At 36.6% G+C, this 20567-nt stretch overlaps 1 protein-coding gene across 1 annotated transcript in view; it reads left to right on the forward strand.

The window, feature by feature from the left end:
* Positions 1-10664, forward strand: part of LOC133550756 (reticulon-4 receptor-like 1) — a 42577-nt gene extending 31913 nt beyond the window's left edge. Inside the window, exons 2-3 of the mRNA XM_061896764.1 lie at positions 5034-5488; positions 9498-10664. Of these exons, the coding sequence (XP_061752748.1) occupies positions 5034-5488; positions 9498-10304 (1262 nt within the window). The 3' untranslated portion in view covers positions 10305-10664. The remainder of the gene's footprint in view (positions 1-5033; positions 5489-9497) is intronic.
* The last annotated feature ends 9903 nt before the right edge of the window (positions 10665-20567 follow it).

The following is a 20567-nucleotide window of genomic DNA, read 5'->3' on the forward strand; positions in this document are numbered from 1 at the left end:
CGGACTTTTATCACAATATTGCCAAGTTTTTTGATTGTTCTTGTAAAATTGTGACATTCTTTGAGTAAAATTCCGATTATTATTTTAATATGGCCAACTTGTTTAAGTTTTCTTATAAAATTGTGACTTTTGTTGAGGAAAAATTACGATTCTTTTCATAATATTGTAAAAATGTGAAGCTTTTCTTTTTAAATTGCGACTGTTATTGAGTAAAATTCCAACTTTTATCATAATATTGCACAAATGTTCAGTTTTTCTTGTCACATTTTGACTTGCGTTGAGTAAAATGACGACTTTTATTATAACACTGCCAAAGTTTTTTGACTGTGTGTCGGTTTTAAAAGTGCTTCCCCTCTGGTCAACATATGAAATAACAAGTTTGTGTAAAAAATATTGAAATGTGTCCCCTTTGGCCAAAATTAATAAAAAAAATAAATAAATAAAAAATGTATATAGATACATACTGTAATAACGTGAAGTAAATAACAGAAATTAAAAAACAATTACAAACAAAAAAATTAACAAATAAATAACTTTAATAAAAATGGTCTTTTTCTCACAATCTGTCGACTTTTTCCTAATAAAATTGGGAACAATTTCTGTAATACTGCAATATTTTCTTGTAAAATTATTGCTTTTTTTATGCAAAACGATGACCTTTTAATGCAAAACGGTGACATTTATCACATAAAATTCAAACTATTATCACAATATTGCCAAGTTTTTTTGTTGTTCTTGTAAAATAGTGACATTCTTTGAGTAAAATGATGACTTTTGTCATAATTGTGCCAAGTAAAATTCCGATTTTTATTATAATATTGCCAACATTTTTAAGTTTTCTTATAAAATTGTGACTTTAGTCGAGTAAAATTACGACTCTTTTCATAAAATTGTCAAAATTTTAAGCTTTTCTTGTTAAACTGCGACTGTTATTGAATAAAATTTCAACTTTTATCATAATATTGCACAAATGTTCAGGTTTTTTTTAATCACATTTTGACTTGCGTTGAGTAAAAGGACGACTTTTATTATAATACTTCCAAAGTTTTTTGTCTTTGTATCGGTTTTAAAAATGCTCCCCCTCTGGCCAACATATGAAATAACAAGTATGTGTGTACAAAATTTTTTGAAGTGCTCCCCCTCTGGTCAACATATGAAATAACAAGTGTGTGTGTAAAAAAAATAATTTAAGTGCTCCCCCTCTGGTCAACATATGAAATAACAAGTGTGTGTAAGAGATTGAAATGCACCCATTTTGGCCAAAATTAATTAAAAAAAAAAAAAAAAATGTATGTAGAGACACACTGTAGTAACTTGAAGTAAATAATTAAGATTAAAAACCAATTACAGACAAAAAAAGAAAAAAAGAAGAAGCTTAACATTAACTAAAAACAGTCTTTCTCTCACAATGTGTCAACTTTTTACTAATAAAATTGGGAACAATTTCTCATATGTTTTCTGTTTCTGTAATATTTTCCAGTAAAAATATAAATATTTTTTTCATGCAAAATTATGACTTTTTAATGCAAACCGGTGACATTTGTCATATAAAATTCTGACTTTTATCACAATATTGCCAAGTTTTTTTGTTGCTCTTGTAAAATAGTGACATTCTTTGAGTAAAATGATGACTTTTGTCATAATTGTGCCAAGTAAAATTCCGATTTTTATTATAATATTGCCAACATTTTTAAGTTTTCTTATAAAATTGTGACTTTTGTTGAGTAAAATTACGACTCTTTTCAAAAAATTTTCAAAATTATAAGCTTTTCTTGTAAAACTGCGACTGATATTGAGTAAAATTCCGACTTTTATCAAAATATTGCACAAATGTTCAGTTTTTCTTGTCACATTTTGACTTGCGTTGAGTAAAAGGAAGACTTTTATTATAATACTTCTAAAGTTTTTTGACTTTGTATCGGTTTTAAAAGTGCTCCCCCTCTGGCCAACATATGAAATAACAAGTATGTGTGAAGAAAAAAATAAATAAATTGAAGTGCTCCCCCTTTGGTCAACATATGAAATAACAAGTGTGTGCGTCAAAAAAAATTTAAGTGCTCCCCCTCTGGTCAACATATGAAATAACAAGTGTGTGTAAGAAATTGAAATGTACCCATTTTGGCCAAAATTAATTAAAAAAAAAAAAAAAAAAAAATGTATATAGAGACATACTGTAATAACTTGAAGTAAATAATTAAGATTAAAAACCAATTACAGACAAAAAAAGCAAAAAAAAAGCTTAACATTAACTAAAAACAGTCTTTTTCTCACAATGTGTCAACTTTTTACTAATAAAATTGGCAACAATTTCTCATATATTTTCTGTTTCTGTAATATTTTCCCGTAAAAACATTGTTTTTTTTTTAATGCAAAATGCCATCCATCCATCCATTTCCTACTGCTTTTTCCCTTTTGGGGTCGCGGGGGGCGCTAGCAACTATCTCAGCTACAACCGGGCGGAAGGCGGCGTACACCCTGGACAAGTCGCCACCTCATCGCAGAGCCAGCACAGATAGACAGACAACATTCACACTCACATTCACACAAAACGATGACTTTTTCATGCAAAACGGTGACATTTGTCATATAAAATTCTGACTTTTATCACAATATTGCCAAGTTTTCTTGTTGTTCTTGTAAAATAGTGACATTCTTTGGGTAAAATGATGACTTTTGTCATAATTGTGCCAAGTAAAATTCCAATTTTTATTATAACATTGCCAACATTTTTAAGTTTTCTTATAAAATTGTGACTTTAGTCGAGTAAAATTACGACTCTTTTCAAAAAATGGTCAAAATTTTAAGCTTTTCTTGTAAAACTGCGACTGATATCGAGTAAAATTCCGACTTTTATCAAAATATTGCACAAATGTTCAGTTTTTCTTGTCACATTTTGACTTGCGTTGAGTAAAAGGATGACTTTTATTATAATACTTCCAAAGTTTTTTGACTTTGTATCGATTTTAAAAGTGCTCCTCCTTTGGTCAACATATGAAATAACAAGTATGAGTGTAAAAAATAAAATTGAAGTGCTCCCCCTCTGGTCAACATATGAAATAACAAGTGTGTGCGTCAAAAAATATTTAAGTGCTCCCCCTCTGGTCAACATATGAAATAACAAGTGTGTGTAAGAAATTGAAATGCACCCCCTTTGGCCAAAATTAATTTAAAAAAAATAAAAAAATAAATATGTTTTTAAAGACATACTGTAGTAACTTGAAGTAAATAATTAAGATTAAAAAACAATTACAGACAAAAAAAGAAAAAAAAAAGAAGCTTAACATTAACTAAAAACAGTCTTTTTCTCACAATGTGTCAACTTTTTACTAATAAAATTGGGAACAATTTCTCATGTTTTCTATTTCTGTAATATTTTCCCTTAAAAGTATTTTTTTTAATGCAAAACGGTGACATTTGTCTTATATAAAATTCTGACTTTTATCACAATATCGCCAAGTTTTTTTGTTGCTCTTGTAAAATAGTGACATTCTTTGAGTAAAATGATGACTTTTGTCATAATTGTGCCAAGTAAAATTCCGATTTTTATTATAATATTGCCAACATTTTTAAGTTTTCTTATAAAATTGTGACTTTAGTCGAGTAAAATTACGACTCTTTTCAAAAAATGGTCAACATTTTAAGCTTTTCTTGTAAAACCGTGACTGATATTGAGTAAAATTCCAACTTTTATCAAAATATTGCACAAATGTTCAGGTTTTTTTGTCACATTTTGACTTGCGTTGAGTAAAAGGACGACTTTTATTATAATACTTCTAAAGTTTTTTGACTTTGCATCGGTTTTAAAAGTGCTCCCCCCTCTGGCCAACATATGAAATAACAAGTGTGTGTGTAAAACAATTTTGAAGTGCTCCCCCTCTGGTCAACATATGAAATAACAAGTGTGTGTGTGTAAAACAATTTTGAAGTGCTCCCCCTCTGGTCAACATATGAAATAACAAGTATGTGTGTAAAAAATTTTTGGAAGTTTTCCCCCTCTGGTCAACATATGAAATAACAAGTGTGTGTAAGAAATTGAAATGCACCCGTTTTGGCCCAAATTATTTTAACAAAATTATATATATATAGAGAGAGAGAGAGAGAGAGACATACTGTAATAACTTGAAGTAAATAATTAAGATTAAAAACCAATTACAGACAAAAAAAGAAAAAAAAAGCTTAACATTAACTAAAAACAGTCTTTTTCTCACAATGTGTCAACTTTTTACTAATAAAATTGGCAACAATTTCTCATATGTTTTCTGTTTCTGTAAAATTTTCCCGTAAAAGTATTTTTTTTAACACAAAATGATGACTTATTAATGCAAAACGGTGACATTTGTCATATAAAATTGCCAAGTTTTTTTGTTGTTCTTGTAAAATAGTGACATTCTTTGAGTAAAATGATGACTTTGGTCATAATTGTGCCAAGTAAAATTCCGATTTTTATTATAATATTGCCAACATTTTTAAGTTTTCTTATAAAATTGTGACTTTAGTCGAGTAAAATTACGACTCTTTTCAAAAAATGGTCAAAATTTTAAGCTTTTCTTGTAAAACTGCGACTGATATCGAGTAAAATTCCGACTTTTATCAAAATATTGCACAAATGTTCAGTTTTTCTTGTCACATTTTGACTTGCGTTGAGTAAAAGGACGACTTTTATTATAATACTTCTAAAGTTTTTTTACTTTGTATCGGTTTTAAAAGTGCTCCCCCTCTGGCCAACATATGAAATAACAAGTATGTGTGTACATTTTTTTTTTTGAAGTGTTCCCCCTCTGGCCAACATATGAAATAACAAGTGTGTGTGTAAAACAATTTTGAAGTGCTCCCCCTCTGGTCAACATATGAAATAACAAGTGTGTGTAAGAAATTGAAATGCACCCCTTTTGGCCCAAATTATTTTTTTTTTTTACTTGCGATGAGTAAAATGACGACTTTTATTATAATACTTCCAAAATTTTACGTTTTGTAGTGAAATTGTGACCTTTTTCTGTTGAGAAAACCGGCGTGCGGTTGTGTTCCCTCGCCAGGTTGTGCAGGCGTGGAGCTGCTGCTGGTGCTGTGCGGTCTGGACGTGTCTCTGCCGTGTCCTCGCCACTGCATCTGCTACACGTCCCCCAGCACCGTGTCCTGCCAGGCGCACAACTTCCACGCCGTGCCCGAGGGCATCCCGGCCCAGAGCCAGCGTGTCTTCCTGCAGAACAACAAGATCCAGCGGCTGCTGCTCGGTCACTTCTCGCCCACCACCGCCATGCTGTGGCTCTACTCCAACAACATCTCCTACATCCAGCCCTCCGCCTTCCACGGCTTCCGCCGTCTGGAGGAGCTCGACCTGGGGGACAACCGCCACCTGGGGGCCCTCGACGCCGACACCTTCCGGGGCCTGGAGCGCCTCAGCGCCCTGCACCTGTACCGCTGCGGCCTGCTCAGCCTGCCCCCCGCCATCTTTGCGGGCCTGCACAACCTCCAGTATCTCTACCTGCAGGTACACGTGCTCCTCAGCCGGGGGGGGGGGGGGGGGGGGGGGGGGGTTCCAATGTGGGGCCCCCGGCTCCTTTGTTCGCGCTTCCTGGAGCATTCTAAAAAAGCAGTAAAAAAAAAAAAAAAGTGGAATAAAAGTTGAAATTAGTGAAGTGTAAGACAAAAAGTTGCAATATTATAATAATGAAGTGCTGTAAGTAAGAAAAAAATGCTTATTTTTAACACATTTATGAATGGGACCCGGTTGGGTCCCCAAGAGTTTTAGTGGGATTTTTTTTCAAAAACTATCATTGCTCAAAAAATATGAATTAAAACATTAACATTAATTAATGTTGCTCCCAAAAAATGTTCTTAATAAATTATTGACTTATTTAGGGCTCCAAATACTTCACATCAAATATCATTTTTTAAGGAAAATACTTTATATTTTGTCGTATAAAAAGAGGGCATAAAACAAAAACAAAAATGATAATACAAAAAAACATTATAATCGCCGGATAGATTAGAAGTTCATCTACAGACTTAAGCCTTGTAAGTAAAATAAATAAATAAAAAAACAAAAAAAAAAAAACCCCAAGAGTTTTAGTGGGTTTTTTTTTATTTAAAAACTATCATTGCTCCCCAAAAAATTTCTTATAAATTATTGATTTATTTAGGGCTCCAAATACTTCACATTAAATATAATTTTTTAAGGGAAATATTGTATATTTTGTGTGTTTGCCGTATAAAAAAAAAACTAAAATAATAATACTTTATATCAAATATATATTTTTTTAGGGAAATGTTATATATTTTGTGTGTTTGCCGTATAAAAAAAAGGGCATAAAACAAAAACTAAAATAATAATACAAAAAAACATTATAATCGCCGGATAGATTAGAAGTTCATCTGCAGACTTAAGCCTTGTAAGTGAAATAAATAAATAAAAAAATACCTTTTTTTAACACTTTTATGAATGGGACCCGGTTGGGTCCCCAAGAATTTTAGTGGGATTTTTTTTTTAAAAAACTATCATTGCTCAAAAAATATGAATTAAAACATTAACATTAATTAATGTTGCTCCAAAAAATGTTTCTTATAAATTATTGACTTATTTAGGGCTCCAAATACTTCACATCAAATATCATTTTTTTAAGGGAAATATTTTATATTTTGTGTGTTTGTTGTATAAAAAAAAGGACATAAAACAAAAACTAAAATAATAATACAAAAAAACATTATAATCGCCAGATGGATTAGAAGTTCATCTACAGACTTAAGCCTTGTAAGTAAAATAAATAAATAAAAAAACAAAAAAATACCTTTTTTTAACACTTTTATGAATGGGACCCGGTTGGGTCCCCAAGAATTTTAGTGGGATTAAAAAAAAAAAACTATCATTGCTCAAAAAATATGAATTAAAACATTAACATTAATTAATGTTGCTCCAAAAAATGTTTCTTATAAATTATCGACTTATTTAGGGCTCCAAATACTTCACATCAAATATCATTTTTTAAGGGAAATATTTTATACTTTGTGTGTTTGCCGTATAAAAAAAGGGCTCAAAAAGCCCTAAAATAATAATACAAAAAAACATTATAATCGCCGGATAGATTAGAAGTTCATCTACAGATTTAAGCCTTGTAAGTACAATAAATAAATAAAAAGACAAAAAAATACCTTTTTTCAACACTTTTATGAATGGGACCCGGTTGGGTCCCCAAGAGTTTTAGTGGGATTTTTTTTTCAAACTATCATTGCTCAAAAAATATGAATTAAAACATTAACATTAATTAATGTTGCTCCCAAAACATTTTCTTATACATTATTGACTTATTTAGGACTCCAAATACTTCACATCAAATATCATTTTTTTAAGGGAAATATTTTATATTTTGTCATATAAAAAAAGGGCATAAAAAAAATAAAATAATAATAATACAAAAAAACATAATCGCCAGATAGATTAGAAGTTCATCTACAGACTTAAGCCTTGTAAGTAAAATAAATAAATAAATAAACTAAAAAATACCTTTTTTTTAACACTTTTATGAATGGGACCCGGTTGGGTACCCAAGAGTTTTAGTGGGATTTTTTTTTTAAACTCATTCCTCAAAAAACATAAATACATTTTCTTACAAATTATTGACCTATTTGAGACTCCAAATACTTCACATCAAATATATATATTTTTTAGGGAAATATTATATATTTTGTGTGTTTGCCGTATAAAAAAAAGGGCATAAAAAAAAACTAAAATAATAATACAAAAAAACATTATAATCGCCAGATAGATTAGAAGTTCTTCTACAGACTTAAGCCTTGTAAGTAAAATAAATAAATAAAAAAACTAAAAAATAGCTTTTTTTCAACACTTTTATGAATGGGACCCGGTTGGGTCCCCAAGAGTTTTAGTGGGATTTTTTTTTTTAAACTTTCATTGCTCAAAAATATGAATTAAAACATTAACATTAATTAATGTTGCTCCCCCAAAAAATTCTTATGAATTATTGACTTATTTAGGGCTCCAAATACTTCACATCAAATATCATTTTTTAAGGAAAATATTTTATATTTTGTCGTATAAAAAAAGGGCATAAAAAATAAATAATAATAATACAAAAAAACATTATAATCGCCAGATAGATTAGAAGTTCATCTACAGACTTAAGCCTTGTAAGTAAAATAAATAAATAAAAAAACTAAAAAATACCTTTTTTTCAACACTTTTATGAATGGGACCCGGTTGGGTCCCCAAGAATTTTAGGGGGATTTTTTTTTTTAACTCATTCCTCAAAAAACATTAATGAATTTTCTTATAAATTATTGACCTATTTGAGGCTCCAAATACTTCACATCAAATATATATATTTTTTAGAGAAATATATATTTTGTGTGTTTGCCGTGTAAAAAAAAGGGCATAAAACAAAAACTAAAATAATAATACAAAAAAACATTATAATCCCCGGATAGATTAGAAGTGTTTGTTGACATTGTAACTGACTTATGTGTGTCTGGGTGTTGTTGGTATTGTAACTGACTTATATGTGCCTGGGTGTTGTTGACATTGTAACTGACTTTCTGTGTGTCTGGGTGTTTGTTGACATTATAACTGACTTATCTGTGCCTGGGTGTTGTTGATATTGTAACTGACTTATCTTTGCCTGGGTGTTGTTGACATTGTAACTAACTTATCTGTGCCTGGGTGTTGTTGACATTGTAACTGACTTATGTGTGCCGGGGTGTTTGTTAACATAACTGACTAATCTGTGCCTGGGTGTTGTTGACATTGTAATTGACTTATCTGTGCCTGGGTGTTGTTGACATTGTAACTGACTTATCTGTGCCTGGGTGTTTGTTGACATTGTAACCAACTTATGTGTGCCTGGGTGTTGTTGACATTGTAACTGACATATCTGTGCCTGGGTGTTGTTGACATTGTAACTGACTCCTGGTTATTTGTTGACATTGTAACTAACTTATCTGTGCCTGGGTGTTGTTGACATTGTAACTGACTTATGTGTGCCGGGGTGTTTGTTAACATAACTGACTAATCTGTGCCTGGGTGTTGTTGACATTGTAATTGACTTATCTGTGCCTGGGTGTTGTTGACATTGTAACTGACTTATCTGTGCCTGGGTGTTTGTTGACATTGTAACCAACTTATGTGTGCCTGGGTGTTGTTGACATTGTAACTGACATATCTGTGCCTGGGTGTTGTTGACATTGTAACTGACTCCTGGTTATTTGTTGACATTGTAACTGACTGATCTGTGCCTGGGTGTTGTTGACATTGTAACTGACTTTCTGTGCCTGGGTGTTGTTGACATTGTAACTGACTTATCTGTGCCTGGGTGTTGTTGACATTGTAACTGACTCCTGGTTATTTGTTGACATTGTAACTGACTGATCTGTGCCTGGGTGTTTGTTGACATTATAACTGACTTATCTGTGCCTGGGTGTTGTTGACATTGTAACTGACTTATCTGTGCCTGGGTGTTGTTGACATTGTAACTGACTTTTGTGTGCAGGAGAACCATCTGGAGTTCCTGGAGGACGACCTGTTCATCGACCTCCTCAACCTCAGCCACCTCTTCCTGCACGGCAACAAACTGTGGAGTCTGCACCAGAACACCTTCCGGGGCCTGGGCGCCCTGGACCGCCTGCTCCTGCACCAGAACCGCATCCAGTGGGTGGACCGCCGGGCCTTCCACGACCTGCGCCGCCTGACCACCCTCTTCCTCTTCAACAACTCCCTGACCGAGTTGCCCGGCGCCACCCTGGCCCTGGCGCCGGCCCTGGAGTACCTGCGCCTCAACGACAACCCCTGGGACTGCGGCTGCCGGGCCCTGCCGCTGTGGGACTGGCTGCGGGGCTTCCGGGGCTCCACCTCCTCGCTGGTGTGCGCCTCGCCGCCGGAGATGGCGGGCAAAGACCTGAAGGCGCTGAGCAAGGAGGAGTTGCCCGCCTGCCCGCCGGGGGAGGAGCACGGCGAGTCTTTGAACCACCTGAACCGCCAGCGGAGTCGCCACAACCACCGCCTGCGACCTTACCTGCCTCACGGCGACCAGCACCACCCGCCCTCCGCCCCGACTCCCAAGGGGGGCGGCAGGAACTGCACCCGGAGGGGGCGCAAGGCCAAAGGGGGGCAGAATCAGGTGCAGGTGCTCCGCCAGGCGGGCAACAAGAACAAGAACAAGTGCGCGGCCAGGACTTCGGTGGGGCCCCCGAGCGGGGTCCAGCGTGCCGCCAACACCGCCGGGACCCCCGCTGCCGGGACCCCCGCTGCCCGGACCCTTCTATGCTTAGCGTTAGCATGGCTGCTAACACTGCACTGACCCACTTGGACTCTCCAGGAGCCAAAAAGTACTGCAGGTGTCAGGGTAGGCGGAACCTTTTCAGGCCCCACCCCCAAAATGTACACAATAGTCCAGTCCCGGTCCCGTAGTCCACCCTGGTGATGTCACCACGGACATGTGACCTAAGCAGCCAATGGGAGAGCCGCTAAAGCCATGTGACCAGCCTGGAAGTCCTGGTCCACGGTCTCGGCTTGTGGACCTCGGATTCTGAGGTGTTCTGACGCGACCAAGCCCCGCCCACCCGCACAACCACACAACCAAGGTCCATTTCAAAAAAGAAGAAGTTTTTTTAAAAAAAGATTTGTTGTTTGTCCAAAGTTTTGTGATTTTTTTTTTTTTTTTTTCCAATTTAAAAACAATTATTTGAAAACTTCTTACACTTGTCTCCTTTCCTGCATCCTTGTCTCCTTCAGCGGTGTGTGTCTGAGGAACCCCACAAACACACACACACACACACCTATTTACACATACATTAACACACACACTTACACGCACACACGTACAGACCCACTCACACACACACACATTTACACACACGCGCACACACACGTTAACACACTGCGCACATACGACGCACAATCACATCTACACACACATGCATTTACAGACACACACGCACGCACACAGACACACACACGGACGCACACACACATATACACACACACGCACACACACATTAACACACCTGCGCAATCACATCTACACACACATGCATTTACACACACACAGACACACACGCACGCACACGGACACATGCACGCACACACACACATATACACACACACACATTAACACACCTGCGCACACATGCACATATACACACAACGCACACACACACACACGTACAGACACACTCACACACACACATTTACACACACGCACACAAACGTTAACACACTGTGCACGCACAAACACATCTACACACATTTACACACACACACACACACACGCACACACACACATGTACACGCCTGCGCACACATGCACATATACACACCACACACCTACACACACTTACACGCACACACGTACAGACACACTCACACACACACGTTTACACACACGTCAACACACTGCGCACACACAACGCACAATCACATCTACACACACATTTGCACACACACACGCACGCACACAAACACACGCACGCACACACACACACACACACATGCACACACACATATACACATCAGCGCACACATGCACATATACACACCACACACCTACACACACTTACACGCACACACGTACAGACACACTCACACACACACACATATACACACCAGTGCACACCTACACACGCTTACACGTACAGACACACTCACACACACATTTACACACACGTTAACACACTGCGCACACACAACGCACAATCACATCTACACACACATTTACACACACACGCACGCACACAGACACACTTACACGCACACACGTACAGACACTCTCACATTTACACACACACATATACACGCCTGTGCACACATGCACATACACACACCTACACACACTTACACGCACACACGTACAGACACACTCACATTTACACACACATATATACACGCCTGTGCACACATGCACATATACACACCACACACCTACACACACTTACAGACACACTCACATTTACACACACACATATACACGCCTGTGCACACATGCACATATACACACCACACACCTACACACACTTACACGCACACACGTACAGACACACTCACATTTACACACACATACATACACGCCTGTGCACACATGCACATATACACACCACACACCTACACACACTTACACACACACACGTACAGACACACTCACATTTACACACACATATATACACGCCTGTGCACACATGCACATATACACACAACGCACACACACACACACGTACAGACACACTCACACACACACATTTACACACACGCACACAAACGTTAACACACTGTGCACGCACAAACACATCTACACACATTTACACACACACACACACACACACGCACACACACACATGTACACGCCTGCGCACACATGCACATATACACACCACACACCTACACACACTTACACGCACACACGTACAGACACACTCACACACACACGTTTACACACACGTCAACACACTGCGCACACACAACGCACAATCACATCTACACACACATTTGCACACACACACGCACGCACACAAACACACGCACGCACACACACACACACACACATGCACACACACATATACACATCAGCGCACACATGCACATATACACACCACACACCTACACACACTTACACGCACACACGTACAGACACACTCACACACACACACATATACACACCAGTGCACACCTACACACGCTTACACGTACAGACACACTCACACACACATTTACACACACGTTAACACACTGCGCACACACAACGCACAATCACATCTACACACACATTTACACACACACGCACGCACACAGACACACTTACACGCACACACGTACAGACACTCTCACATTTACACACACACATATACACGCCTGTGCACACATGCACATACACACACCTACACACACTTACACGCACACACGTACAGACACACTCACATTTACACACACATATATACACGCCTGTGCACACATGCACATATACACACCACACACCTACACACACTTACAGACACACTCACATTTACACACACACATATACACGCCTGTGCACACATGCACATATACACACCACACACCTACACACACTTACACGCACACACGTACAGACACACTCACATTTACACACACATACATACACGCCTGTGCACACATGCACATATACACACCACACACCTACACACACTTACACACACACACGTACAGACACACTCACATTTACACACACATATATACACGCCTGTGCACACATGCACATATACACACCACACACCTACACACACTTACACACACACACGTACAGACACACTCACATTTACACACACATACATACACGCCTGTGCACACATGCACATATACACACCACACACCTACACACACTTACGAACACACACGTACAGACACACTCACATTTACACACACATATATACACGCCTGTGCACACATGCACATATACACACCACACACCTACACACACTTACAGACACACTCACATTTACACACACACATATACACGCCTGTGCACACATGCACATATACACACCACACACCTACACACACTTACAGACACACTCACATTTACACACACACATATACACGCCTGTGCACACATGCACATATACACACCACACACCTACACACACTTACACACACACACGTACAGACACACTCACATTTACACACACATATATACACGCCTGTGCACACATGCACATATACACACCACACACCTACACACACTTACACACACACACGTACAGACACACTCACATTTACACACACATACATACACGCCTGTGCACACATGCACATATACACACCACACACCTACACACACTTACACGCACACACGTACAGACACACTCACATTTACACACACAAATATACACGCCTGTGCACACATGCACATATACACACCACACACCTACACACACGTACAGACACACTCACATTTACACACACACATATACACGCCTGTGCACACATGCACATATACACACCACACACCTACACACACTTACACACACACACGTACAGACACACTCACATTTACACACACGCATACACACTGCGCGCACACAACACACAATCACATCCACACACATATACACACACACACCTGCGCGCACACACACGCACACACACACACACTTTGACCTGACACGTCCCTCACTGCTAACCCACCCTGACACCCCTCCATGTCTGTGTGTGTGTGTGTGTGTGTGTGTGTGCATGTGTGTGTGTGTCAGAGGAATAAAAAGTGACAGTGAGGACGAAGTGAAAGTGAAAGTGAAAGTGAAAGTGAACGTAGCGACATTGGGTGGTCTTCACAAACACTCGGCGGCCATGTTGGAATCCTTAATCACCAATCAGGCTTCAAATCAAACATGCAGAGGTAAAAAAAATAAAATAAAATATTTTAATTATTATTTTTACTGTCTTAATTATTAGTATTGTTTTAATTATTATTGCTATTACTATTATTACTAATATTAAATTTTTTACACTGATTTTTTGATATTTTATTTCTTTGCAGTATTTTTTTTGCACTGAATGTTTTATACAATGTTATTTTACATTTACTTTTTCTACAAAACATTTTCCTACACTGATTTTTTTTGCACTGAATTTTTATACACTGATTTTACACTTAATTTTTTTGCAGCAAGTTTAGTTTGCACTGATTTTTTAAAACACACTAAAGGTTTTTACACCAATTTTTTCCGAACAAAATTTTCCTACGATGATTTTTTATTTTTATTTTATTTATTTTTTTTGCTGCCCTGTGATGAGGTGGCGACTTGTCCAGGGTGTACCCCGCCTACCATCCCGACGCAGAAGAGAATAGCTCCAGCCACACCCCGCCATCTCAAAAGTGACAAGCGGTAGGAAATGGATGGATGGATTTTTTTTGCACGGAATTTTCATACACTGAATTTTTTTTGCAGCAAATTTTTTTGGCAATGATTTTTTTGTCTACATACATTTTTTTTTGCAGCAAATTCTTTTTTGCACTGAATTTTTATACACTGAATTTACACAGAAATTTTTTTGCAGCAAATGTTTTTGTGTACATACATTTTTTTTGCGGCAAATTCTTTTTTGCACTGAATTTTTATACACTGAAATTACACAGAATTTTTTTGCAGCAAATTTATTTTCAATTATTTTTTTGTGTACTTTTTTGCACAGAATTTTTAATATAATGTTTCTGCAGAACATTTATCCGCACTGATTTTTTTGCACTGAAATTTTCTGCACTGAATTTACACCTAATTTATTTGCAGCCAATTATTTTGCATTAATTGTTTTTATGTAAAAAAAAATTGCAGCAATTTTGTTTTTGCACTGAATTTTTCAAACACTGATGTATTTTTAGAACAACTTTTTCTGCAAAACATTTTCCCGCACTGATTTTTTTGCACTGATTATTTTAATACACAGATTTTTCTTTTTTTACATTACATTTTTTTGCAGCAAAATTTTTTTTGCACTCAATTCTTAATACACTGATGTTTTTTTTACAGCTTTTATTGCACTGGATTTTTGTGCAATGAATTTTTATACACTAAATTGTTTTGCAGCAGTTTTTTTTTGCTCTGATTTTTGTATTACACTCAATGTTTTTTCACTTTAAAAAAATTTGCAGCACATTTTTTTGGCACTGATTATTTTTAATACGCCGATTTTTTTTACACTACATTTTTTGCAGCAAATTTTTTTTGACTGATTATTTTTAATACACTGATTGTTTTTACATTAGATTTCTTTGCAACAATATTTTTTTTGCACTGAATTTTTTTATCAACTAAATTTACACTTAATTGGTTTGCAGCAACATTTTTTTGCTCTGATTTTTTTCACATTACATTTTTTTCCAGCAAATTTTTTTGCACTGATTATTTTTAACACACTGATTGTTTTTCCATTGGATTTTTTTGCAACAATTTTTTTTGCACTGAATTTTTTATAAACTAAATTTACACTTAATTGTTTTGCAGCAACATTTTTTTGCTCTGATTTTTTTCACACAGAATCTTTTTTCACCAAAAAAAAAATTTGCAACAAATTTTTTTTGCACTGATTATTTTTAACACACTGATTCTTTTTTTACATTAGATTTTTTTGCACTGAATTTTTAATACACTGATGTTGTTTTTTTCCCGGAACATTTTTCTACACTGATTTTTTCTTTTTGCAATGATTTTTTTTAAACTAAATTTTTACAAACTCATTTTTCAAACACGCAAATGTTGCTCCCAAATATTTATTAAATCAAATTGTCAGAATATTTTTATGTAAAAAAAAAAAAAAAAAAAAAATTCCATAAATTCAGTGTCCATGCACAAAATAGACGAATAAATGTAAACGGTCAATTTTATATTTTATCGACAAAGTTTTCCCACTGTTGCTCTTTAAGAACCACAAAAACAACAACAACAAAAAAATCAACAATCCTTGACTGGAGTGGATGTTCTCTCTCTGAAAGAAAGAAATAAGTGGCCACTAATGGAGTCCAATGTATTATTTGTAAGCCGAGAGAGCATGAAAGTCTCCTGCAGATGTCATCTTCTGGATTATTTAACAGCGACCTCGCTCACCTCCTCAGGACGCCATCAGTGCTTCATTCTTCATCGTGGCACATCAAAGGGGGCGGGGCTAGTTTGCTACTTATCACCTTCAAAACCAAAATCAACATAAAGTTTTTTTTTCAAATAAATAAATAAAAATGTAGGAATTTGGTTGGAATGTTAACAGTTAGCACCCTGGCCATAAAGCCCAAGTAACAAAAAAATATGAGCAAAATGAGCTAAAAAAAAAAGCTAGCATGCTAACAGATTTTTTTTTCAAACAAACTGAAAAATACTATTTCTGCAGGAATTTGGAGGGAATGCCGAACAGTCAAAGCCCAACTGAAATACTAACAGTTAGCACCATGGCCATACAGCCCAAGTAACAAAATATATGAGTAAATTAAGCAAAAAAAATCTAGAATGCTAAGAGATTTTTTTTCAAACAAACTGAAAAATACAATTTCTGCAGGAATTTGGAGGGAATGCCGAAGAGTCAAAGCCCAACTGAAATGCTAGCAGTTGGCACACTGGCCAGATAGCGTCAAGTTACAGAAAATATGAGCAAAATGAGCTAAAAAAGCTAGCATGCTAACAGATTTTTTTTCTACGTAAACTGAAAAATATAATTTCTGCAGGAATTTGGTGGGAATGCCGAAGAGTCAAAGCCCAACTGAAATCCTAACAGTTAGCACCATGGCCAAATAGCCCAAGTAACAAAATATATGAGCAAATTAAGCAAAAAAAATCTAGAATGCTAACAGATTTTTTTTCAAACAAACTGAAAAATACAATTTCTGCAGGAATTTGGTGGGAATGCCGAAGAGTCAAAGCCCAACTGAAATGCTAGCAGTTGGCACACTGGCCAGATAGCGTCAAGTTACAGAAATATGAGCAAAATGAGCTCAAAAAGCTAGCATGCTAACAGATTTTTTTCAAAGCAAACTGAAAAATACAATTTTTGCAGGAATTTGGTGGGAATGCCGAAGAGTCCAAGCCCAACTGAAATGCTAGCAGGTCACACGCTGGCCAGATAGCGTCAAGTTACAGAAAATATGAGCAAAATGAGCTAAAAAAGCTAGCATGCTAACAGATTTTTTTCAAAGCAAACTGAAAAATATGATTTCTGGAGGAATTTGGTGGGAATGCCGAAGAGTCAAAGCCCAACTGAAATCCTAACAGTTAGCACCATGGCCAAATAGCCCAAGTAACAAAATATATGAGCAAATTAAGCAAAAAAAATCTAGAATGCTAACAGATTTTTTTTCAAACAAACTGAAAAATACAATTTCTGCAGGAATTTGGTGGGAATGCCGAAGAGTCAAAGCCCAATTGAAATACTAACAGTTAGCACCATGGCCAGATAGCGTTAAGAAACAAAAAATATCTGCAAAATGAGCTAAAGAAGATAGCATGCTAACAGATTTTTTTTCTACGTAAACTGAAAAATATAATTTCTGCAGGAATTTGGTGGGAATACTGAGTCAAAGCCCAACTGAAATGCTAGCAGTTAAAACCATGGCCATATAGCCCAAGTAACAAAAGATATGAGCAAAATGAGCAAACAAATCTACCACGCTAACATATTTTTTTTCAAACCAAGTGAAAAATACAATTTCTGCAGGAATTTGGTGGGAATGCCAAAGAGTCCAAGCCCAACTGAAATGCTAGCAGGTCACACGCTGGCCAGATAGCGTTAAGAAACAAAAAATATCTGCAAAATGAGCTCAAAAAGATAGCATGCTAACCGATTTTTTTTTCAAACAAACTGAAAAATACTATTTCTGCAGGAATTTGGAGGGAATGCCGAAGAGTCAAAGCCCAACTGAAATGCTGGCAGTTGGCACACTGGCCAGATAGCGTCAAGTTACAGAAAATATGAGCAAAATGAGCTAAAAAAGCTAGCATGCTAACAGATTTTTTTCAAAGTAAACTGAAAAATATGATTTCTGCAGGAATTTGGTGGGAATGCCGAAGAGTCAAAGCCCAACTGAAATACTAATAGTTAGCACCATGGCCATATAGCCCAAGTAACAAAAGATATGAGGAAAATGAGCTAAAAAAGCTAGCATGCTTACAGACTTTTTTTCAAACAAACTGAAAAATACTATTTCTGCAGGAATTTGGAGGGAATGCCGAAGAGTCAAAGCCCAACTGAAATACTAGCAGTTGGCACGCTGGCCAGATAGCGTCAAGTTACAGAAAATATGAGCAAAATGAGCTAAAAAAGCTAGCATGCTAACAGATTTTTTTCAAAGCAAACTGAAAAATATGATTTCTGTAGGAATTTGGTGGGAATGCCGAAGAGTCAAAGCCCAACTGAAATACTAACAGTTAGCACCATGGCCATATAGCCCAAGTAATAAAATATATGAGCAAATTAAGCAAAAAAAATCTAGAATGCTAACAGATTTTTTTTCAAACAAACTGAAAAATACAATTTCTGCAGGAATTTGGTGGGAATGCCGAAGAGTCAAAGCCCAACTGAAATACTAACAGTTAGCACCATGGCCAGATAGCGTTAAGAAACAAAAAATATCTGCAAAATGAGCTAAAAAAGATAGCATGCTAACAGATTTTTTTTCTACGTAAACTGAAAAATATAATTTCTGCAGGAATTTGGTGGGAATACTGAGTCAAAGCCCAACTGAAATGCTAGCAGTTAAAACCATGGCCATATAGCCCAAGTAACAAAAGATATGAGCAAAATGAGCAAACAAATCTAGCACGCTAACATATTTTTTTTCAAACCAAGTGAAAAATACAATTTCTGCAGGAATTTGGTGGGAATGCCGAAGAGTCCAAGCCCAACTGAAATGCTAGCAGGTCACACGCTGGCCAGATAGCGTTAAGAAACAAAAAATATCTGCAAAATGAGCTCAAAAAGATAGCATGCTAACCGATTTTTTTTCAAACAAACTGAAAAATACTATTTCTGCAGGAATTTGGAGGGAATGCCGAAGAGTCAAAGCCCAACTGAAATGCTGGCAGTTGGCCCTCTGGCCAGATAGCGTCAAGTTACAGAAAATATGAGCAAAATGAGCTAAAAAAGCTAGCATGCTAACAGATTTTTTTCAAAGTAAACTGAAAAATATGATTTCTGCAGGAATTTGGTGGGAATACTGAGTCAAAGCCCAACTGAAATGCTAGCAGTTAGCACGCTGGCCAGATAGCGTTAAGAAACAAAAAATATCTGCAAAATAAGCTAAAAAAGAGAGCATGCTAACAGATTTTTTCTACGTGAACTGAAAAATATAATTTCTGCAGGAATTTGGTGGGAATACTGAGTCAAAGCCCAACTGAAATGCTAGCAGTTAGCACACTGACCAGATAGCGTTAAGAAACAAAAAATATCTGCAAAATGAGCTAAAAAAGATAGCATGCTAACAGATTTTTTCTACGTAAACTGAAAAATATAATTTCTGCAGGAATTTGGTGGGAATACTGAGTCAAAGCCCAACTGAAATGCTAGCAGTTAGCACCATGGCCATATAGCCCAAGTAACAAAAGATATGAGCAAATTGAGCAAAAAAATCTAGCATGCTAACAGATTTTTTTTCAAACCAACTGAAAAATACAATTTCTGCAGGAATTTGGTGGGAATGCCGAAGAGTCAAAGCCCAACTGAAATGCTAGCAGGTCACACGCTGGCCAGATAGCGTTAAGAAACAAAAAATATCTGCAAAATGAGCTCAAAAAGATAGCATGCTAACCGATTTTTTTTTCAAACAAACTGAAAAATACTATTTCTGCAGGAATTTGGAGGGAATGCCGAAGAGTCAAAGCCCAACTGAAATGCTGGCAGTTAGCACACTGACCAGATAGCGTTAAGAAACAAAAAATATCTGCAAAATGAGCTAAAAAAGATAGCATGCTAACAGATTTTTTCTACGTAAACTGAAAAATATAATTTCTGCAGGAATTTGGTGGGAATACTGAGTCAAAGCCCAACTGAAATGCTAGCAGTTAGCACCATGGCCATATAGCCCAAGTAACAAAAGATATGAGCAAATTGAGCAAAA

The sequence above is a fragment of the Nerophis ophidion genome, linkage group LG04 (genome assembly GCF_033978795.1).
Source record: "Nerophis ophidion isolate RoL-2023_Sa linkage group LG04, RoL_Noph_v1.0, whole genome shotgun sequence".
NCBI lineage: Eukaryota > Metazoa > Chordata > Actinopteri > Syngnathiformes > Syngnathidae > Nerophis > Nerophis ophidion.